Below are 24001 nucleotides of genomic sequence, written 5' to 3'. Positions count from 1 at the left end.
TTAAACATTTTTTTATTGAACAATCAATAAAACATTACAACCATGAAATTGTGTGTCATGTTCATTTCCCCCCCATTACAGAGTGTCTCTTCTCCTTTTTACAAAAACAATGTCATTTCCCCAAGTACATTGATCTCCCAAACTAGCTCCCATCACCAGAGCAATAATACAACAAATCTAATGATGGGGATGATCCAGCCCCTCAATCCTGTCCCCAGCTAATACAATAGACTCATATGGGCCGTATTCTGCGAGTATATTAACATCTCTCCACCAAATAAACGAGAATTCTTACATCTATTACTATCCATCTCTCAAATGTCATTGTCCAATCAAATTCTTAAAATTGTCAATTTCTTCCCCCCTCTCTCCCCCCCCCCTCTCCTTAGGGAGCAAATTGTTAAAAAAACAAACAGTTTAACGGTTTTTCTCTTGTGACTATTGGAATCATTCCACTATTTATAAAACAATGTTCACCGAGTACATTGCACTTCTGAGTATTTCATAACTGCTGTAACACCCTAAGGAAGTGTTCTGCCCTCCGTTTACATGTGTGCATGTTATATTCTTCAGAAAAATCCGCAATAAAGCGGAGAACTCGAACGCCCCACGGGAAAACACAAAGAAACAGGTAAAAGTGGGCTGTTTTGACCAAGGAAAACCAAATCCTGGAAACAATGTCTTAAAGACTTCTTTATTGATGAAAAGACTCGACACAACTGTTGTGTTTCGGCCCACAGGCCTGCATCAGGAGTCTGGCGACAGAGAACTTGGATCAATATGATCTTGTGATCAGTAGCTTCAGAGTGTTCAGATGGTGTCACCTCCAGGTGAAGAAATCAATAAGCAGGTCTGGGATATTCCCTTTTCAACTGATAAAAAAAACCTTGCTGACGTGGCCACGTTTCACCCTCAGGCTGCGTCAGGGGTAAAAAAAACTAATAGGGGCAGTGCCTCTGGACAGGGTCTTTATCACCTTCTGCACCTCAAGGGCATGAAAAGAACCATTAAGATGGGCGCATGCATCCTCAGAGAGCCTTGGTAGACCTGAGTCCTCCACATAGTCCCGAATCGGTGGCCCAAGTTCCTCAACCGAGGAAGAGTACAATGTTATGAAATAGAGAAGATCTGTGCGACCTCCTCCAATTTATGGGTGCGAGTGCCAGGGGCCCCACCAAAGTAGGAATGAAGAAAGAAGCCACCCACATCCCTGGTTTAATGACAAACTACTACGCATGAAGAAACTCTGTAGGAAACTCAAAAGAGCATAGGCCAAAATAAAACAGATGCAAACAAAACCATATGGAGAAAAGCCATAAGAACAGACACAAACAGCATAAAGTAAGCGAAAGCAGAACACTACAGTACATATACGAACCTCGATCACACCAATACGAAAAAAATATTCAAACTCATGAACAAACTACTGAAAACCCAGAACATATTGGCAACAACTCAAACACCACCAACTGCAGACAAGCTTGAACAATACTTCAAAACCAAAATAACAAACACAAGATCAAACCTTGCAAAACCACAAGTAAACATCACAAACTACCTCTAGGACTGCGAAACCCAAGGCAACCACACCGCAGGAGACAGAATATGGACCACGTTCAAATCACCACAACTAGGCACAAGTAAAGACACTACTGACAAAATACGCACATGCATACTGCCAACTTGGCAAATGCCCCAACCCACCAGACTGGTTCGTCAAGTACTTCACCAAACATATCACATACATGTTTGAAAAAGATCAATTTCTAACAAAGGCGACATTGTACTCACACCCATCTCCAAAAACACTACCAGCAAGATCAGTGATATCACAAATTATAGGCCAGTAGCCTCAATACCACTACTGACCAAAACGATGGGTTTTTGCCAGGTTCTTGGGGCCTGGATTGGCCGCTGTTGGAGACAGAGTGCTGGGCTTGATGGGCCTTTGGTCTTTTCCCAGCGTGGCAATGTTTATGTACTTATGTACAGCAACTAACAGAATACTTGACAAAATTCTCAATTCTTCATAAATTCCAATCAGGTTTCAGACCACAACACAGCACTGAGATGGTCATAACCACCCTGATAACGACATTCAGAAACATAATATGCCAAGGACAAAACATATTACTACTACAATTTAACATGTCAAGTGTGTTCGACCTAGTATACCACACCACACTAATGACGCTGCGCGACTACATAGGAATCAGCGGTGCAGTGACAACATGGTTCAATGGCTTCCTACTGACCAGATCCTACATCGTAAAGATATCCAACCAAACATCAGCCTCATGGATCTCTGAGAGCGGGGTACCATAGGGATCGCCAATATCACCAATACTGTTCAGTGCAATGATGGTGCCACTCGAAAAAAAACTGGAATTAATGGGTTTTAACCCATTTATATATGCACTAGTAAAAAAGGCCCGTTTCCAAAACAAATGAAACGGGCGCTAGCATGTGTTGGGTTTTTTTTGTTTTCTTTTTCTGTTTGATATTAAGGGATATATATTTTTTTAAAAAGGAAAAAAGTTTTTTTTTAAGTTGTAAAGTCTGTATGAGTGTTTGTGGTTTTGAGGGGGGGTTGTGGGTGTCTGTGGGTGTGTGTGCCATTTTGTGGGGGGGGTGTTTGTGGGGTAGGGTTGTTCTGTATGAGTGTTTGTGTTTTTTGGGGGGGGTTATGGGAGTCTGTGGGTGTTTGTAAGAGAGAGATGTAGGTTTTTACTGTTTCAGTTCTTGTATTAAGGGGGTTGGGGGAGGGAGTGTGTGTGTATGAGTGTGAAAGCAAGATGTTGTCTGTCCATGGCAGTGTGTGGCATTTTGGGTGGTGGGCAGTTTGGTTGTATGTATGTGTGTTAGTGAGTGATGCTGATTGTCCATATTAGATGTGGGGTTTTTTTGTGGCTGGTAGGAGGTGATTCTCTGCGTGTGAGTGTGATACAGTAATCTTAATTCAGCAGGGCACTCTGATGTGGTATTTGTAGGCACTTGTATTTTTGTTGAAACCAGAGGGATCCGTTGCAGGCAGGCAGTAGGAGTAGATATGGGTTTTTTTCGAGTGTGGAATGTGGATGGTGTTCTGTAGAGGGGGACGGGGCTGAGGGCGCATGTGTCTGGAGGTCTCCTTGTAGGCACTGATTTCAGCTGGGCACTCAGGTGGGCTGTGATCCGTTTTTTTAGGGGGGGGTTGGGCGCCGGAGGTTTCCGTTTGGGTGGTTTTTTTGGGGGGGTTGGTTTGGTGTTCTGTAGGGGGGGGCGGGGCTGAGGGCGCATGAGTTTGGAAGTCTCTGTTGTAGGCACTGAACGCCGGCTTGGAGACTCACCGCATGAACAGCTTGCAGAGTAAGGTCCGCGATGTAGTGGTTGTTTAGTGGCGTTCTTCGTCCGCGCTTTCCTCGCGGTTGGTCCCCGTGCTGGTAGCTACCCCCTCCTCAGGAAGGGGCGGGACTCGTGTGTGTTTGGTTTTTTTTTTCCTGAATGCCGCTGCATTTTCTTCGCTGTCCCACTCCTGCTCCTCTGCAGCACCGGCCCCATTCAAAGGGTTGGTGGTTTCTAAGTCCATGTGAATGTTTGGGAGGTGGAACCGTACTTTGTTTGCATCACCTGAGGCACAGCCAATCAGCAGCGCGTGGGCGGGGCAAACACTGATGTTCAAAAAGTGGTCTCTACCGCCTCACTTTAGAACGTTGGGAAAGTGAGGCTTCATTAGAATGTTGGAGGTGTGTTTTATATAGAGAGATATGCAGATGACATCACAATATCACAAGCATACAAGACAAAATAAAAAAAAGGATTGGACCTCATGGAAGAATGGCCAACAACTTTCAAACTCAAACTAAACAGAGACAAAACCAAATTCCCAGTACTATCCAGGCCACACAACCCCACATCCTATGAAAATTCACAATCAACCAACAAACACACCACATCGAAACACAACTTAAGATACTAGGAATCATTCTCGATAAACATCTAACTCTGAACAATCAAATATCAGCAGTAATATCAAAATGCTTCAGAACACTATGGAAATCGAGAAGAATAAGAGACTATTTCCCTAGACAATCAGTCTGGATACTGGTCCAATCAACAATGCTATCGCAACTAGACAACTGCAACGCAGCATATACAGGATGCAAGGAAAACACAGTAAAATTGCTGCAAAAAGTCCAAAACACAGCAGCAAGACTGATCTTCAAGAAATCAAAATACGAAAGAGCTACCCCATTGCCTGAAACACTACATTGGCTACCAGTCAAGGCAAGAATATTTTTCAAAGCGAGCCCCCTAATCTTCAAGATACTATTCGGAATGGCACCCGAATATATGCTTAACATGACTGAACTATCCTCAAGAAATGCCAGCCCTGAAAACAGAAACTACCTACTCCTACATCTACCCAACTGCAAAAACACCATCTACAAAACTATTTACACAGCAGGATTTAGCTACCAGGGTTCCAAATGGTGGAACTCGATACAAAAACCATAAGAAGCATAAACAATCTCCTCCAATTCAGAAAAGAATTGAAAACCCAACTCTTCAAAAACTTCTAAAGCTAATCACAAAGATATCGTCGCCTTCCTTTCAAATCTACCTCTTCAAAAACTGTGTGAATAAACACCACCAAAACTCGACAACTGAACACTACCTTTTCCTCTTCGAATCTATGAAGGACCACACGAACTACAGATGCCCTCTCAACATTGCACACTATCGTAACTCCACCAAAATGTAAATTGTAACCCACTTTGAACCGAAATTTGTTTTTCAATAATAGGGGGATACAAGAACGCATACATAAATAAAATAAACATATTTCTTGCATTCAGCATTTTGTAGAGGCTGGAGAAAATAGAATTCAACTCTTTCTTCTACACACTGATGAGGACATCCAGAGTGAAGTCTATGTAAAACATTAAACATTCTACAAACTATAATACAACATAATTGCTATCTTGAGTGACATTTAATTTAAAATTCAGTACAAAAACAGTTTATATAAGAGTTACACAGTTTTAAATATTTTGTTCAGAAGTCACCCAGAAATACTGTAATAGGACTTTTGCCCCTTCCTCGTCCCCTTTCTCCCCTTCTTCTCCTGTTCCTCCCACAGGTTTGGCCACAGTTCACCACTTCCCCTCCATAGGTTCAAGCCCTTGAGTTTCTCTCACTCCAACCAGCCTGATCTCACAATTTTCTCTCTTGGCACCTCCAGTTTCCTCTCTCCAGCCTCCTTCAGCTATCTGTTCTCTCTCTCTCCCTTGTAATACCCCTCCTCCACACACAATCTCACCCTCACCGCTCCCCTGTCTAGGTCCCATCAATCATTCTCACTCTGCCCCCACCCCCCCAGTCCCTATCCAACTGCTCCCCTTCCACAGACAGGATCCTCTTCAGCCCTCGCTCTCTCCCCTGCATTGAACCTTTTCTCTTCCAAAGGCTGATCCTTAGCTCCCTTCTCCCACCCTCACCTCAGCTCTCTCCCCCACCCCCAGGTTGACCGCAGTCCCTCCTCCATACTTGTTTGTGCAGGCCTGGAATTGTTGCCACTTCTCAGTGCTGGTGAAGCTGCAGGCCTCTTTTTTTTTTTTTTTAGTTTTAAACAATTTTATTGATGACCTATCACAAACAATTCAATATTCATACGCTATGTTCAAGATACATCAGGAAACAAATGAACAACTTGTAATCATAACATAGAGGTAGCCATCACTTTTCTCTTTAGCTTCCTCCCTCCCTACTCCCAGCTACCCCCCCCCCCCCCCCCGTCTGTCCTTCCTTACCCCTCTAATATTCCTCCCCCCTGTAACCTCCCTCCCCCCTTTGTCCACCCCCCTTCCAGGCAGCTACATATCTCCAATAGCCCAGGGAAATTGACCTATTCACTATCTAAAACCCGTAGCCAACTTCGCTGGGTCCAAGCTCAGTCAATTAAGGATGGAACTTCGGGCCCTAGGATTAAGTAGAATTTACGCTGTGTTTTGGGTTTATAATATGAATCTCGCAGCTCCATTAGTAGCAACGCATGCCACCTGTTGCGCCATTGCCAAAACGATGGTGCCTCTAAATGTATCCAGTTAACTAAAATGCATTTTTTTCCCACGAGATATGCTTTAAAGATTAGCAGGTTATGACTAACGGTACCTTTCCCCTTCAGTAAGTCGACCCCCAAAAGGGCCGTTTCCGGTGTCAATGTCACCCTCCGCCCCAGGATTTCGCCTAAGAACTTCGCTATTTGCTCCCAGTAAGCCCCCTCCCTGCCCATCTTCAAATCTCTGCTTAAAGCCCACCTCTTCAATGTCGCCTTCGGCACCTAACCTCTACACCTCTGCCCAGGAAACCTAGACTGCCCAACTTGACATTTCGTTACTTAGATTGTAAGCTCCTTTGAGCAGGGACCGTCCTTCTTTGTTTATTTTGTACAGCGCTGCGTAACCCTAGTAGCGCTCTAGAAATGTTAAGTAGTAGTAGTAGTATTACATATAGCAGTGATTTAACCAGAGCTGAGATTGTGATGTCATAATGCCTCATTCCACCAATGCCTAAGAGCCAACCTCATCAGTGATGTCACAATGGCTTGATTGTCCTATATTTGTCTCACTCATATCTATTAGATTGTAAGCTCTTTGAGCAGGGACTGTCTCTCTTTGTTAAACTGTACAGCGCTGCCTAACCCTAGTAGCGCTTTAGAAATGTTAAGTAGTAGTAGTAGTAGTATATCGCTGCACAAGCCCACATAGCATGATAATAGTTATGATTGGGATCTCCATACCTACCACAAGCTGATGATTCCGCCCTACCCATTTGATATAATCTCGACAATGAAGTGTATGCCCTGTAAATACTTCTTCCTTGGCATTCCCTCAATTCCGCGCTACTAATCCGTCCCCTGATCTGCCTCAAGCTGCTCCTTAATACGTCTATACTAATCTGTTTCTGTATATCTGCCGTCCACTTCCTGGCCAACTTTTCGAGATTCTTTGGTGGTCTACTCATTAATAGCCTTTTGTGCAACATTGAGATAGAAGCTGGATCAGTTGTTGGCGTATCAAAAAGTTCGTCAAATTTGGAGGTCACATCAACTTCCAAAAAGTGTGTAGGCAGCGTGAGAATGTAGTGAGAAACCTGTTTAAAGGCATATGTATCTGCCCATGTATTAGAATTGAGATTCAAGGAGTCCATGGATTTAAGGCGCCCATCCTTGTCTACAAAGTCCTCCACCATGTGAAGTCCTTTATCACCCCAGCTCCGGATACGTTTATTCTCTAACCCTGGTTTAAAATTTCCGTTACCTCTAATGGGTAGCAATCTACTAACTCCCATGCGTCTATTACTACAATTTGTTTCTTCTGGACTTCCAGGACCATCCTGAGCTATAATCACGTCCTGTGCAACTAATCCACTGGTGGGTGGGCCGTCCGCCCACCAGCCTGCCCGTTTGTCCAGAAATCTGGACAAACGGGCAGATTGGCAAAACCCGCCCGGTTGCCCGGACATGTCCTCAAAAAAGAGTACATGTCCGGGTAAATCCGGACATATGGTAACCCTACCTAGAGGGGACAAAAGTCTCATTTATCCAAGCCCTGCAGTGTCACCAGCAGCTCCCACACTGCACTGCCTCTCCTGACACCACTCTGCAGAACAGATTTCTGGGATCTGGAGGCATACCTCCCCTTCTGTGATGAATCTCTCCACGATCAGTTTATCTCCTTGTTTCACCATGTGGGTCTTCTTGTCCAATAGCTGGTTTTTCATCTGGAAAGAAGACAGAGCACAAGGCAAACTCTCTCAATGACACATAACTGCAATACAGAAGTTCAGCTAAAGAAAGTTCCTGGTGTCTTCCACACAGAGTGAGATGTAATAAGTCACACAGTCCTTTAGAGCAGCAGTTTACTTTTGATTTTCACATACTAAACTTTCTTCAGATGCAGTTAGGGTTTTAGCACGGACAGTAAAACCATCACTCTAAAGGAGAGCATGTTCAGCATACAAATCGCATGCAAGCCTGGGGAATTGTTCCAGATGTTAAACACAGCGCTGGATGTTGGCAAGGTCTATTTTTTACTTTCCCTTTGGCACAGAATCTTTACTTTGGCTTGGGACTGAATTAAAAGATCCTACATGGCAGCAGGGTCATCTGAGGTGGAGTGTAGCACTTCACCTCAGAGGACTTGTGGCCCATGTGGGCCTGACAGTGACCCCACCCTCGAGGAACTTCACCTCAGAGGACTTGTGGCCCATGTGGGCCTGACAGTGACCCCACCCTCGAGGAACTTCACCTCAGAGGACTTGTGGCCCATGGGGGCCTGATAGCGACCCCACCCTCAAGGAACTTCACCTCAGAGGACTTGTGGCCCATGTGGGCCTGACAGCGACCCCACCCTCCAGGAACTTCACCTCAGAGGACTTGTGGCCCATGTGGGCCTGACAGCGACCCCACCCTCCAGGAACTTCACCTCAGAGGACTTGTGGCCCATGTGAGCCTGACAGCGACCCTACCCTTGAGGAACTTCATCTCAGAGGACTTGTGGCCCTGACAGCAACCCCACCCTCGAGGAACTTCACCTCAGAGGACTTGTGGCCCATGTGGGACTGACAAAGAACCCACCCTCGAGGAACTTCACCTCAGAGGACTTGTGGCCCATGTGAGCCTGACAGCGACCCCACCCTCAAGGAACTTCACCTCAGAGGACTTGTGGACCATGTGGGCCTGACAACGACCCCACCCTCAAGGAACTTCACCTCAGAGGACTTGTGGCCCATGTGGGCTTGACAGCGACCCCACCCTCAAGGAACTTCACCTCAGAGGACTTGTGGCCCATGTGGAAAAACGGTTGAACCTTATGATATAGTATGTCAGTATCCTTTAGGGGAATTCTGAGCATAAGATGTAACATTTTTCTGTGGGGCTCCGAGCTAACTTTTGTATTGCTTCCCTCCCCGTCCCCCCCGTCCCCCAACAATCTGGTATCTCTCTCTCCACTTTACTGTCCCATCCTCCCCCATGTGAAATTCAGTATCTACCACTACTACTACTACTACTACTACTATTAAACATTTCTATATCTCCAGTTCTTTCTCAAGCCCACCCCCTCCTCCTGGATCTTCAAACTCCTAGCAATAAATGCTGAACTGGGTTTTTCGCACTTTATCACCGGCGCCCTGAGCCAGCGCCTCACCTGGTCTATAGGCTGAGCCGGTCCTGAGTAAAATGTTTTCTATACTGCATTTTAAATTGTGTACCCACAGACAGTGAATAGATTGTGCTATTTTGACACAGTTAAGCAGAACATTTTATTTCTTTGTGCCGTATTCTCCAAGAAGTAACTGAGGAAAATTTCAGAAAAACATGAGGTACCTTTATGTATTCCTGATGCTGCTGCTCCAGGGTTTCAAGTTTCTTTGAGATATAAGCTGGGGAATGAAATATTATTATTATTATGGGCTTTATACTGGGGTCAGATCAGATATTCTGGGTGCAATTTTCAAATTGTCTCAATGGTGGAAAGTCAGCGCACACATTTTACCTTCAGGCTAAGACTTTCATTTTGAAAATGAAATTAGGTTGTCATGGGTATAGCGGACGCAAAGTCACCTGCATGAGTTTACTGGAAAACTGTAAATTGCATGCTTACTTTTCTTCCCCCTCCCCCCCCAACCTAAACATGCCCTCAGGAACACTTCCTCCCAGTGTCACCAATACCTCTGACATGAAACACCGACTTTTAGCCACAGTGAAGGTGGGGAATTTTCAGAGATGATTTACACAGGCAAAGTGATTTCTACCCACATGAATTACTTTGGAAATAGCCCCTCTCTGAGAGCAGCAAAGACACAGGATAGTTACAGAAAGGACAGAGGAAGCGATAAGCATCCTGGACAGCTGGGGAAAGATTTTTCCACAGGGCGAGCCCTACTAGTGAAAAGCAGGGCTGTTGCAAGGAGTGGGCAAGCAAGGTGAGTGTCCAAGGAGCCAAGCCAGGGCAAGAAAGGGCCACTACACTGCCCTTTTCAATCAGTCTGAGAGTGTATAACACATGAGCCCAAAAGGGCAAGGGATGGGATTCTGTTATATTTACCTTTCTGTGGTTACAATCAAAGCGGTTTACATATTATATAAAGGAACTTATTTTGTACCTGGGACAATAGAGGGTTAAGTGACTTGCTCAGAGTCACAAGGAGCTGCAGTAGGAATCAAACCTAGTCCGGTGACTGTCCTGGCTTATTTGGTACAGGGAATGGAGAGAAGGGTGTGAAATTGGAAATCGAAAGCAGAGGAAGGAGGAATGGTACACAGGAACAGGGCCATGAATGTTTTGGAGGGTAAAGGTTAACAGAAGTCAATGGAGCACATGAAATAAGCTGCCCTGTGAATTTAAGTGCGAGCAGGCGAGCGGCTGAGTCCTGCAAGTGCTGGAGTGGGCAAAGAGATATAATGGGTAGACTCATCAATTAGAGAGCACAAGGACATGTACGAAAAGCATCAAAGCAAAGAGCGGAATGGATCTGAAAAACTGAGAACAAGCTGAAATAGGAACAAAGAAAGAGATAATCTCACACGTAAGAATGAGGATAAAGCAAAAACCAAACACCAGCTCAGATGCTCAGGTTGCTGGTCTATATTGTAACTCAATAATAACTCAGTTTGGACTGAAGTTTTGATTTCTAAATGGCTCTGATTTTCAGGACAGACTAATCCAGTCCTGGGTTAGCTCACTGCATGCTGGGAGATGTGGTTCTTCTGAATCCTCTGAAAAAATGAAGCCAATTGGTGACCCTAATTTTTGAAACTGGACTAGCCTAGTAGGCTAAGAACCAGTGAGGACAGAGTTTGAATCCTGCTTCTCCCATTTCTGCTCCTTGTGTCTTGGGTAACTCACTTCACCCTCCATTGCCTTAGGTTTCAACTTAGACCATGAGCCCTCTGGGCAGTGTTGCCAGGTGGAAAATTTTTTTCCCACCCAATCCAGCGTAAAAACCGCCCAAAACCCGCCCAAACTCAAACCCCGCCCCTGACACTCCCACCCCCGCGTCATCACCCCCCGCCACCGCCGTCACCGGCCCCGCCTCCCCCATCACCGGCCCCGCCCAAAACGTCACTAACCCCGCCCAAAATGTCACTAACCCCGCCCCCCGCGGCCGAAAAAACCGCCCGAAAAACCGTGGAAAAGAAAAAAAAGAAGTCCAAAAAACCGCGACCCGCCGTGGGCAAAAATTTCCCGCGGCGGGTCGCAGAAAACCGCCCAATTGGGCGGGAAAACCGCCCACCTGGCAACACTGCCTCTGGGTAAGGACCTTCCAACCCAAGGAGGAGGTTTGATTGATAACAGGAGACGGTATGACATCAAAAAGTTGAAGCCACTTAGGTTAGTCTGTTTCCCTTTCCCCTCGCAGTTGTCGCTCTGAGTACACTCAAAACAAAGCAAACAAATCTATGAGCTGCTGCATCCACGTTGTTGTTATTTTTATTTAATCTCACTTATAAATCAAACAAGCCATCTTATGCAGCAAATGGATGTACACAGAGGAAGTATAAAAACGGAATAACATTTCATAGGTAGAGTAGTAATTTGTTATAAATCATAATCGTGTGTCATTTGGAGGAGCTGGTTATAGGGACTACTACTACTATTTAGCATTTCTATAGCGCTACAAGGCGTACGCAGCGCTGCACAAACATAGAAGAAAGACAGTCCCTGCTCAAAGAGCTTACAATCTAATAGACAAAAAATAAAGTAAGCAAATCAAATCAATTAATGTGTACAGGAAGGAAGAGAGGAGGGTAGGTGGAGGCGAGTGGTTACAAGTGGTTACGAGTCAAAAGCAATGTTAAAGAGGTGGGCTTTCAGTCTAGATTTAAAGGTGGCCAAGGATGGGGCAAGACGTAGGGGCTCAGGAAGTTTATAACAGGCGTAGGGTGCCACGAGATAGAAGGCGTGAAGTCTGGAGGTGGCAGTAGTGGAGAAGGGAACAGATAAGAAGGATTTATCCATGGAGCGGAGTGCACGGGAAGGGGTGTAGGGAAGGACGAGTGTGGAGAGATACTGGGGAGCAGCAGAGTGAGTACATTTTTAGCAGTGGCGTAGCCACAGGTGGGCTTGGGTGGGCCAGGGCCCACCCATTTATGGCTCAGGCCCACCCAACAGTAGCACTAGTGGTAACTGGTGGGAATCCCAAGCTCCACCAGCTGAAGATTTTCCCCTGATGGTAACAAAAATGCTACTCTCCACGACACCAGCACCTGCGCATGCTCAGTTTTCAGTGCATGCCTGCTGTCAAGGTGGAAAGAAGCATTTTCCCACCAGCTGAGCTAATTTGGGTTTTTTGTGTGTGTGTGTGTGGGGGGGGGGGGGGGGGGGGGGGGGAGAACACTTGGTGCCCACCCAATTCTTGTCTAGGCCCACCCAAAATCTGTTGTCTGGCTACGCCCCTGATTTATAGGTTAGTAGAAGAAGTTTGAACAGGATGCGAAAACGGATAGGGAGCCAGTGAAGCGACTTGAGGAGAGGGGTAGTATGAGTATAGGGACACCCTAGCATGCGTTATATTTGTGCAGAGATTTTTTTTCTCCTGGTAAAGGGCCACTAAAACAGACATCATGTTATGAGAATCAAGTGCTCAACATTCAGAGTTTCTATTTATTTATTTACCTATTTATGGCAGTTATATCCCACATTAAAAATGAATTAGGTTGAAACTTGGGAGCATTTAAAATCTTTTTTTTCCTCCTGTGCCTAGATCAATAGGGAAAGATGGTTTGTGGGAACTTGCTCCTTTTGTTTTGTGGAATGCAGTGGTATATTATAAAAATGCACTTAATATTGTTTACTACTACTATTTAAAATAAAGATTAAATAATGAGGGCAGAGCTACCTTCACGCAGAAGTCCAGAGTCAGTCTAAATGTGCCAACATTTTCCAGTTCTATGATATTTATTTCTTCTTCAAGTAACTTTTCAACAGCATTTTCTCAGTTATTACCCAAATGTGAACACAATTAAAATGTTAATTAATAAGTTTTGGATGTTATTGAATTCTATTATTCTGTCTCACTGTATTTCCAGTTTTGGCACAGTATAAGTCAACACAAGTACAAAATGTAAGAAAACCAACGGGCTGTGAATAAAGTGGTACTCTGTACATCAGGAATGGATCCTCAGGAGCTTAGTCGAGATTGGGTGGCAGAGCCGGTGGTGGGAAGTGGGGCTGGTGGTTGGGAGGCAGGGATAGTGCTGGGCAGACTTATATGGTCTGTGCCAGAGCTGGTGGTGGGAGGTGGGGCTGGTGGTTGGGAGGCGGGGATAGTGCTGGGCAGACTTACATGGTCTGTGCCAGAGCCACTGGTGGGAGGCAGGGATAGTGCTGGGCAGACTTATACGGTCTGTGCCAGAGCCGATGGTGGGAGGCGGGGCTGGTGGTTGGGAAGCGGGGATAGTGCTGGGCAGACTTATATGGTCTGTGCCAGAGCTGGTGGTGGGAGGCGGGGATAGTGCTGGGCAGACTTATATGGTCTGTGCCAGAGCCGGTGATGGGAGGCAGGGCTGGTGGTTGGGAGGCGGGGATAGTGCTGGGCAGACTTATACGGTCTGTGCCAGAGCCAGTGGTGGGAGGCGGGGCTGGTGGTTGGGAGGCGGGGATAGTGCTGGGCAGACTTATACGGTCTGTGCCAGAGCCAGTGGTGGGAGGCGGGGCTGGTGGTTGGGAGGCGGGGATAGTGCTGGACAGACTTATACGGTCTGTGCCAGAGCCGGTGGTGGGAGGCGGGGCTGGTGGTTGGGGGGCGGGGATAGTGCTGGGCAGACTTACACGGTCTGTGCCCTGAAAAGGACAGGTACAAATCAAGGTAAGGTATACACAAAAAGTGGCACATATGAGTTACCTTGTTGGGCAGACTGGATGGACCATGCAGGTCTTTTTCTGCCGTCATCTACTATGTTACTATGTTAGTATCCCATCTCCCTGGAGTCATTGGTCCACTTCCCACTTCCCTCTAACTGTTGTTTTCTTGTGGGAGTCAGTGTTCATCCGCCTCGGTGGATCACTTCCTCCTTAGGGGCTTATATCCCCAGGGCCGGTCTTAGGCCGAGGCGACCGAGGCGGCCGCATAGGGCCCCGCGCTTAGGGGGGCCCCGCGTGGCGTGCCTCAGTCAGCCTCTTCCCAGGGCCGGTCCGACTCCGACACGGACGGTAAGCATGGCTGGAGGGCGCCGTCGTGCCATGCTTACCGCCACTGTCCGCCCTGGCGCCCTCTTCTTCCCCCCAACCAAGGATTTTTCTTTTAAATTTACCCTCCATTGCCGGAATCCCACAGCACAGCAGCGTCCTGCATGCGTCACTGAAAGCGCTCCTCACCTCCTGAGTCCCCCCGACGTCTCTACCAGAACGCAGCTCTTCCTGATTCGTTCATTCTCAGTGTCCCGCCCTCGAGGGCGGGACACTGAGAATGAACGAATCAGGAAGAGCTTCTGCATTCTGCTAGAGACATCGGGGCGGGGACTCGGTAGGGGAGGAGCGCTTTCAGTGAAACACGCTGCTGTGGGATGCCAGCGACGGAGGGTAAATTTAAAAGAAAAATCCTTGGTTGGGGGGAGAAGAAAAGGGCGCCAGGGCGGACAGGCAGGCAGTTGAACTTGGGAGCGGGAGGGCAAGGGAGGGAGGACCTGGGCATGGATGGCAGGGCTCAGGGAGAGAGGGGAATTGCTGGATAGGGATGATGAATGGAGGGGGCAGAGGCCAGAGAGGAGCATGGATGGGAGGGGAGGGCAGGGCTCATGGAGAGAGGGGAATTGCTGGATAGGGATGAATGGAGGGGGCAGGGGCCAGAGAGGAGCATGGATGGGAGGGCAGGGCAGGGAGAGAGGGGAATTGCTGGATAGGGATGATGAATGGAGGGGGCAGGGGCCAGAGAGGAGCATGGATGGGAGGTGAGGGCAGGGCTCATGGAGAGAGGGGAATTGCTGGATAGGGATGAATGGAGGGGGCAGGGGACAGAGAGGAGCATGGATGGGAGGGCAGGGCTCAGGGAGAGAGGGGAATTGCTGGATAAGGATGATGAATGGAGGGGGCAGGGGCCAGAGAGGAGCATGGATGGGAGGGGAGGGCAGGGCTCATGGAGAGAGGGGAATTGCTGGATAGGGATGAATGGAGGGGGCGGAGGACAGAGAGGAGCATGGATGGGAGGGCAGGGCTCAGGGAGAGAGGGGAATTGCTGGATAGGGATCAATGGAGGGGGCAGGGGACAGAGGAGCATGGATGGGAGGGCAGGGCCCAGGGAGAGAGGAGAAATTGCTGGACATGGAGGGCAGGGGAGAGAGGAGAAATGTTGGGCAGGAATGGAGGGAAGGAAAGACAAAGGAAGGAGATGCACATGGATGGAGGGGAAGGGATATAGGAGAAATGCTGGACATGGATGTAGGGGAGGGGAGGAAAGTAGATGTACATGGAAGGAGGGGAGTGAGGAGAAATGCTGGATATGCATGGAGGGGAAATTGCTGAATTTAAGGGCTGGATCGGAACACTTTGAAGGCAGATGCTGAAAGGATAGGGACAGGGCTACAGATGGTAGACAGGACACATAAGGATACAGGAGGATGGTGGACATGATGAGAGAAAAAATATCAACTGGAAAGAAGACACTGCATAAAACAGAAGACACTGGGACCAAAGCGAATAGAAAAACCAAATGATCAGACAACAAAGGTAGAAAAAAAGTATTTTATTCAGAATTTATTAATTGGAATATGTCAGCTTTTGGAAATGTGCATCTGTGATATTTTGCATGTAAGTTTCAATTTTTCTAGTATTGCTGCATGCTGAGTCTGACTTCTTGAGGTAACTTTCCAGTTCAGTATTTTGCCTTCATATCTGTTGTGTCATGTGTTTTTCATGCGTGATCAAGATGCAGTATCCTGCTAGCGTGTAGCATTTGCAGCCCTTTTTGTTTTGTTTTGTTTTCACGAGGTAGTGTATTGGTGTTTTAGAGCCTGGTGTAATTACAGTTCTGCCTTTCCATGCATAAGGTTGTAGCTCATCCTGTCCTTGGAATTAGTGCTGTTATGGTTTGGTAAGGTTATGAGTGTGTTTTTGCACAAGTTTGTGTATAGTGTCCGCACCTGTGACCCCCCGAGGTTATGAGAATTAGAACTACTAATTGTAGTGGACTTGAACTGAATAATTTCTGGGGAGGAGGGGGTTTCATGATAGCATTGTGCTTATTATTTCAATCAGTTTTTCTGTACAAGTTTAGCTTCTTTTGTCTTTATTTGAAATTTCATAAATAAAAAATTTTCTAAAAATTGAATAATATTATCAATGGGGTGGAGCTGGAGTGGGGTCGGGGCTAGGATGGGGCGGGGCTAGGATGGGGCCCCACCAAATTGGTCTGCATAGGGCCCCGCACTTGCTAAGACCGGCCCTGTATATCCCATTTAGTTATGTTTAAACAAACGAGAGAGCTGCATGAAAGAAAATAGTTATTTTTATTACGAAAAACCACTGAAACATGCTCAAAACAGAATAATCCATTTGTACAAAAGAGATGAAGGTGAAGATGTGATTCCATCTGCCCCAATGAGAGTTTAATTTTACTTCCAATCTTCATAACACCAGGCTTCTCAAGGCAGATTACAACACTTAAGGTGAACCCATCAGTAAACAGGATATCCTCACTGAAATTTGGACATGTATTACCAGTGGCGTAGGAAGGGGGGGGGGGGGGGGGGGGGGGGCAGGAGGGGCGGTCCGCCCCGGGTGCATGCGCTCGGGGGGTGCCGGCCCCGCTGGTTCCCTGCTCCCTCTGCAGTTCCGGGGCAGAAAGAGCAGGGAACCAGCGGGGCCGACGCAGCTCCGAGTGACGTGCACTCGGGGCGGATCGGCCCTCCCGCAGGAAAGAATGCGGTCCGGGGGGGGGGGAGGGTGCGCTCCCGGGGGGTGCGCCGCAGAGGGGGGGGGGGGGTCGCACCGTGCTGCACCCGGGAGAGGGGTGCGCAGCGGCGACCCGCCCCGGGTGCCATTCGCTACGGCACTGTGTATTACTGTATTTTATAGAACAGTGTAGAAAAATGAGCACAAAACAAAGCCTTTATTGGTGCTGTCTCTACCAGTTTTTATTTTATGATATATTGATATTTATATCTATGTTACGTCTGTGCTTTCCTCGCCCTCTGGTGGCCAGAACGGGTGGCTGCTATGGAACCATCACCGGTTCCAGATTTCTGCCTAGTCCGGTCTGGATCTTCCAGGCTGCCAGGTTTGCTTGTGTTGTTTGAGCCTGCACAGCACCCGTAGCTGCCTGGTGATTGCAGCATCTGAGCCTCAACTGCTTCTGGGCTTATTAGCCATCTTGAAACCTTTCTGCTTTGCCTTTGCATCGTCTAAGACCCTGGTATGTTGGGGTGCTGGTGCACTTCTGCTGTTTCTAGTTTATTCCTGCCTTGATTCTTGTCTGTTCTTGCCAGGGGCGTAGCCAGACAACAAATTTTGGGTGGGCCTAGGCAAGAAGTGGGTGGGCACCAAGTGTTCTCCCCCGCTTCCAACCACCACCAAAAAAAATATTTCAGCTGGTGGGAAAATGCTTCTTTCCACCTTGGCAGTATGCAGCAGGCATGCGCTGAAAACTGAAAACTCGTGGAGAGTAGCGTTTTTGTTACCATCAGAGGGAAGTCTTCAGCTGGCTGAGCTTGAGATCTCCATCAGCTACCGCTAAATGTGTGCTACTGTTGGGTGAGCCTGAGCACTAAATGGGTGGGCCCCGGCCCACCCAGGCCCACCTGTGGCTACGCCACTGGTGCTTGCTAGTCTGTGGATAGTTAGATTAGATTGTTGTTTGTTTGCTTGTCTTGTCTCTGAGTTGTAGTTCTGTGTTTAGTCCTTGTATCTTAGTGGCTGCTCTGCAGCATTTAGTTTTGTGTCTTGTTAGTCAGTATTTTGCTCCCTGTTTTAGTGGCTGTTTTCAGCTTTCAGTCCTGTCCTTTATTTTACCCATTCCTTGCCCTGCTGTCCCTGTATGTTCCTTTCCCCTCTGACCTTCAGTCCCTGTGCTGCCTAGCTGATATCCAGGACCGGTCCTGTCCAGTAAGTCCTGCCGGCCACCTGAATCCAGAAGCTAAACGTCCGGTGAAAAGCGGCCAGGTGCAGGTGAAGCCTAACTGTTCATTAAAGCTCTGCCTTGTCATTGGTATGGGGTGGTTATGCCTGCCACTGCCGCTCCTCGGCAGAGGCCCAAGGGTTCACAACCTAGGTTCCTGCTTGTATACGTGACACTATACTAGTAAAAAAGGCCCGTTTCTGACACAAATGAAACGGGCGCTAGCAAGGTTTTCCTTGGAGTGTGTATGTTTGAGAGAGTGTATGTGAGAGTGACTGTGTGTGAGAGAGAGAGTGAATGTGCGAGTGTGTGTGTGTGAGAGAGCGAGAGTGAGTCTGGGTGCGAGTGTGTCTGTGAGAGAGAGAGTGTGTGTGTGTGAGAATGAGTGTGCGCGCAAGTGCGTATGTGAGACACAGTGTGTGTGAGAGAGAGAGAGAGAGTGTGTTTCACACAGATACAGTGTGTGCGAGACAGAGAGTGTGTGTGAGACACAGACTCTCTGTGAGACTGAGTTTATGAGACCAAGAGTGTGAGTGATTGTGTGACACATAGAGAGTGAATGTGATACAGTGTGAGACAGACAGTGTGTGAGAGTGAGAAAAAGACATTCACTGTGAGAGAGAGAGAGTGTGTGTGTGACAGAGATACCTCCCCTCCCCTCTCTGGAGTCAGGCCCCCCCCCCCCCTCTCTCTCTCTGTTGTCTGAGCGTTACTGTGCAGGACGCTGAGCTCTGGCTGTGCTTCAAGGAACTGACCAATCCTATTTAATAGAATGCACCTCCAACATTCTGAAGCCGAGAAACCTCGTGTGGTTGGTCACTTCTGCTTGTGACGAACCCGGAAGTAGGTGATGTCAATTCAGGAGATGGATACAGAGAGCAGGAATGCCTCAGCCATGCAGTCAGCTTCAGAATGTTGGAGGTGCCTTTTATTATATAGGATATAGGATCCTTTCAAATAAGTTAAAAAAAAATATTTTGTCCTCCACCTTTTAAGGCACTGCCTATCCAACTGGAACTGCTTTTGACATTTCACAGATGGACAACGCATAGGCAGCTCATTATTTCTAATAATGTTTTACTATTGCTTTCAATAGCATTTGCTATTGTTTTGGGTGTAGTTGTGACTCCGCCTACTGGCTTCAACCCATATAACGGGCTGGATGGCCTCATGCCGTCTCCTGTTCTCAATCTAACCTCCTCGTTCCCACCACGGCTAACATATAACTCATACTGAGTTTGGGTTTGTAAAGACAAGTAATTAAAGCCAAATGATAGGACTTGCCTTGGCTAACAATGATTTTTAAACAAGAACGAGTGTTGGAAGGGGCCATTTGCGGTACCAGAGCACGGGGCTGCCATTAACAACTACATAAATGTGACCCTCACAGCCATTATTAACGTAGCAGCAGTACTTCCTCCATGGCTGTCTTTAAAGGGGGCCATGTCATAAGAAGGTGACCCCCCCCCCTCAAATAAGCATCCAGGGCTCCTTTTAACTCCGTAATGGTCCTGTAAACAAGCTCCTTTAGCCTTTAATGCAAGTGTGCTCAACAGATGGGTGGGGTTTGATTAGGTTTCCTATCTGAACTAAAATAAGCTGCAGGTAAGAAAAAGTTGGAGGCAGATGTGCATTTAGATGAGCTGAGACAGTCCAACTACATTGGAAGATTCTGATGTGGCTTTGAAATAGAGAGCTGCACGGGAACGGGATTCGCCCGTCTCATCTTCCGCCAGGGTCGCTTTACTCATACTACCCCTCTCCTCAAGACCCTTCACTGGCTCCCTATCCGTTTTCGCATCCTGTTCAAACTTCTTCTACTAACCTATAAATGTACTCACTCTGCTGCTCCCCAGTATCTCTCCACACTCGTCCTTCCCTACACCCCTTCCCGTGCACTCCGCTCCATGGATAAATCCTTCTTATCTGTTCCCTTCTCCACTACTGCCAACTCCAGACTTCGCGCCTTCTGTCTCGCTGCACCCTACGCCTGGAATAGATTTCCTGAGCCCCTACGTCTTGCCCCATCCTTGACCATCTTTAAATCTAGACTGAAAGCCCACCTCTTTAACATTGCTTTTGACTCGTAACCACTTGTAACCACTCGCCTCCACCTACCCTCCTCTCTTCCTTCCCGTTCACATTAATTGATTTGATTTGCTTACTTTATTTATTTTTTTGTCTATTAGATTGTAAGCTCTTTGAGCAGGGACTGTCTTTCTTCTATGTTTGTGTAGCGCTGCGTATGCCTTGTAGCGCTATAGAAATGCTAAATAGTAGTAGTAGTAGTAGTATTCCCGCGGGGACGGAGGCAGTTCCTGCGGGGTTCCCGCGGGGATGGAAGCAGCTCTGCGGGGTTCTCGCGGGGACGGAGGCAGTTCCTGCAGGGTTCCCGTGGAGATGAAAGCAGCTCTGCGGGATTCCCGCGTGGGCGGAGGCAATTCCTGCGGGGTTCCCACGGGGATGGAAGCAGCTCTGCGGGGTTCTCGCGGGGACGGAGGCAGTTCCTGCAGGGTTCCCGTGGGGATGGAAGCAGCTCTGCGGGGTTCTCGCGGGGACGGAGGCAGTTGCTGCGGGGTTCCCGCGGGGATGGAAGCAGCTCTGCGGGATTCCCGCGGGGACGGAGGCAGTTCCTGCGGGGTTCCCGCGGGGATGGAAGCAGCTCTGCGGGGTTCTCGCGGGAATGGAGGCAGTTCCTGCGGGGTTCCCGCGGGGATGGAAGCAGCTCTGCGGGGTTCTCGTGGGGACGGAGGCAGTTCCTGCGGGGTTCCCGCGGGGATGGAAGCAGCTCTGCGGGATTCCCGCGGGGACGGAGGCAGTTCCTGCAGGGTTCCCGCGGGGATGGAAGCAGCTCTGCGGGGTTCTCGCGGGGATGGAGGCAGTTCCTGCGGGGTTCCCGCGGGGATGGAAGCAGCTCTGCAGGGTTCTCGCGGGGACGGAGGCAGTTCCTGCGGGGTTCCCGCGGGGATGGAAGCAGCTCTGCAGGGTGCTCGCAGGGACGGAGGCAGTTCCTGCGGGGTTCCCGCGGGGATGGAAGCAGTTCTGCGGTCTTCTCGTAGAAGTGTAAGCTGCACCTGCACCAGCCTCTCATCTACCGATTACCAAGTTCTTTGAGTGCTGTCTCCTCCTCCTTCTCCTGGCTTTAACAGCACAAATGTGGAAAGTCTTCCATTAAGGAGGTGGTAGAGTCACAAATGATGACGGAATTCAAAAAGGCTTGGGATGAACACAGAGGATCTCTAATTAGAAAATGGAACTTATATAAAACCTAACCTTAAATGGCTGCATGTGTGTGGATGTGTCAAGTGACGCTTAGATGGCGACTCTGGCTGTGATGAACTAGGGCTGATACCGGGCAGACTTGTGTGGTCTGTGTCTCATACATGGCAATCTGGTGTAGGATGGGCTGGAAAGGGCTTAGACAGCAACTTCAGTGGCTAGAACATAAGGACAGTGCTGGACAGACTTTTAGGGTCTGTGTCCCACAAATGAGAAGACGAATAGACTGGAGTGGGCTTCAACGGCAACTCCAGTAGTTGGAACATAAGGATAGGGCCAGATAGACTTCTGTGGTCTTTGTTACAGAAACACGAAAGAAAGACCATAATCAAGTATATAATATCACACTCGTTGATTTAATGATGAATTGATCATGAGTGTGACTATTGGCAGAGTGGATGGACCATTCAGGTCTATTTGCTGTCACTTACTATGTTACTATTAATCCTCTTTGCTACCAGGCTGGTGCATAGACCTCAGCTCTGACACAGGCACGAGAATCAGATGTCACCTGACCTACTGGCGCGTGCATGTGGCGACCTCTCAGCACACAGTGCAAGAGAATCAGAGACAAGTCTTACATGTGCGCACCAGAGTGTTCCAACTTCCGTTCCTTCCTTGTCTACAGTGCTGTAGCTCAAATCCAGAGAGAGACTGAGGGAGCTGACTGGAATTTTCTTTTATGTACCATTAAATTCTTACGGGGATAAAGCACAACTTAATGAAATACAACTGGCGGATATAGCCGGACAGTTAGAACAAGTACAACAGGAGTATTACGAATTTGGAAATAAAACAAGCAGATTACTGGCCAATAAGCTTAAAAAACAGGCACAGCGCAATTATATACATGGCATACACAACCTCTCAGGGGAGCTAATAACACAAACAGAGGAAATGGCAGGGGTATTTTGGGATTTCTATAATCAGCTATATCAAGCAGAACATGATACATCAAGGGAGGACATGGAACAATACTTACGGGACCCGGGGATGACTAGAGTGACTGGAAGGGAGCAGGAAGCTTTATCAAAGGCCATAACTTTAGAAGAGATAGAAGAAGCAATAGCAGATTTGCCAAACAACAAATCCCCTGGGCCGGATGGCTTCCCTTCTAGATTTTATAAAAGATTTGCAAAAATACTAGCCCCTGTACTACTGAAAGCTATTGCCTCCTTCGAGGAGGCACAAGAATTGCCATACTCATGGAGGATGGCTGAAGTGACCATACTCCTAAAGCCAGGTAAAGATCCGTTACAGTGTGGCTCCTACCGGCCAATATCTCTCCTGAACACGGACTATAAGATTTTTACCAAAATAATGGCACGCCGCCTACAGGAGGTAATGCCACGATTGGTACATGAAGACCAGGCTGGCTTCATTAGGGGACGTCAAACACACGACAATACTCGGACACTGTTGCACATCATACAACAAATACAGGATGAAAAAACACCAACAATAATATTCTCGGTCGATGCTGAAAAGGCATTTGATCGTGTAGATTGGGAGTTTCTCTTTACAGTAATACGTCAGATAGGTATAGAGGGACGATTTATGACATGGCTGCGCCTATTATACACGAAACCGATGGCGGTATTAAAGATAAATGGGACACATACTAACATATTAGAGCTGCACAGAGGCACAAGGCAAGGATGTGCAATTTCACCACTACTATTTGCATTGTCAATCGAACACCTAGCTAGGATAATACGGGCACACAAAGATATAAGGGGAGTAGTACGGGGGCAGAGGGAGCACAAAATAATGCTTTTTGCCGATGACGTTCTCCTGACATTAACTCATCCATCACAATCAATACAAGAGACAATGAAGGTGATGACAAACTATGGAAGGGTCTCAGGATTTAAAATTAACATAAATAAATCAGAAATATTAAATCTCACAACGCCGCCTAGGGAAGTACAAGAGATAGCAGATAAATTTCCGTTCACATGGGCAAATAAGTCAATTCGCTATCTAGGGATACAGATTACCCCGGAAATAGGGGGACTATATCAAGCAAATTATCCCAAAAAAGTCAAAGAACTGTTTGAGGAAGTGGATAGATGGGAAGGACTTACTATATCATGGCTGGGAAGAATCCATGCTATAAAAATGATACTCTTACCAAAGATATTATACTTGTTCATGGCCATCCCAATACCTATCCCACAAAAGTTCTTCCAACAACTAAATAGGAAAATGTTTGCCTACATCTGGAGGAAGCGTCCCCCCAGGGTAAATAGGGAAATGATGTTTCAGCTGCCCGTGGAGGGTGGGATGGGAGTACCAAATTTCCATTTATATTATCAGGCAGCCCAATTAAGAATATTAGCGGAATGGACTCCTAGAAACAATAAAAAATGGCTACACTGGGAACGTTCATGGATGGGTACCCGCTATGTAGGAGATATACTATGGAGAAAGGGGACTGAAATTCTGTCTCTAACTAAAAGGGTGCCAGTGGGGATTGGTCTCTTACTGGAGACATGGCTACGGATACGACGAAAGATGTTTCCGGAGAGGAGATATTTTTTACAAATGGCTATATGTGGGGCTCCGGGGTTTCCGCTAGGAGAATCAGACAATGTATATAAAAGTTGGGCCCGTAAGGGGCTAT

The 24001-nt window shown here is 47.5% G+C and overlaps 1 protein-coding gene across 1 annotated transcript in view; it reads right to left on the bottom strand.

The window, feature by feature from the left end:
• The window catches only part of CATIP (ciliogenesis associated TTC17 interacting protein), an 87470-nt gene that overhangs the window by 21140 nt on the left and 42329 nt on the right, over positions 1 to 24001 (bottom strand). The window contains exons 7-8 of the mRNA XM_030209608.1: positions 9371 to 9426; positions 7678 to 7764 (exon numbers count right to left, since the gene is read on the bottom strand). Of these exons, the coding sequence (XP_030065468.1) occupies positions 7678 to 7764; positions 9371 to 9426 (143 nt within the window). The remainder of the gene's footprint in view (positions 1 to 7677; positions 7765 to 9370; positions 9427 to 24001) is intronic.

This window comes from Microcaecilia unicolor, chromosome 7, assembly GCF_901765095.1.
Source record: "Microcaecilia unicolor chromosome 7, aMicUni1.1, whole genome shotgun sequence".
Lineage (NCBI taxonomy): Eukaryota > Metazoa > Chordata > Amphibia > Gymnophiona > Siphonopidae > Microcaecilia > Microcaecilia unicolor.
This window is presented reverse-complemented; position numbering and strand designations above follow the sequence as displayed.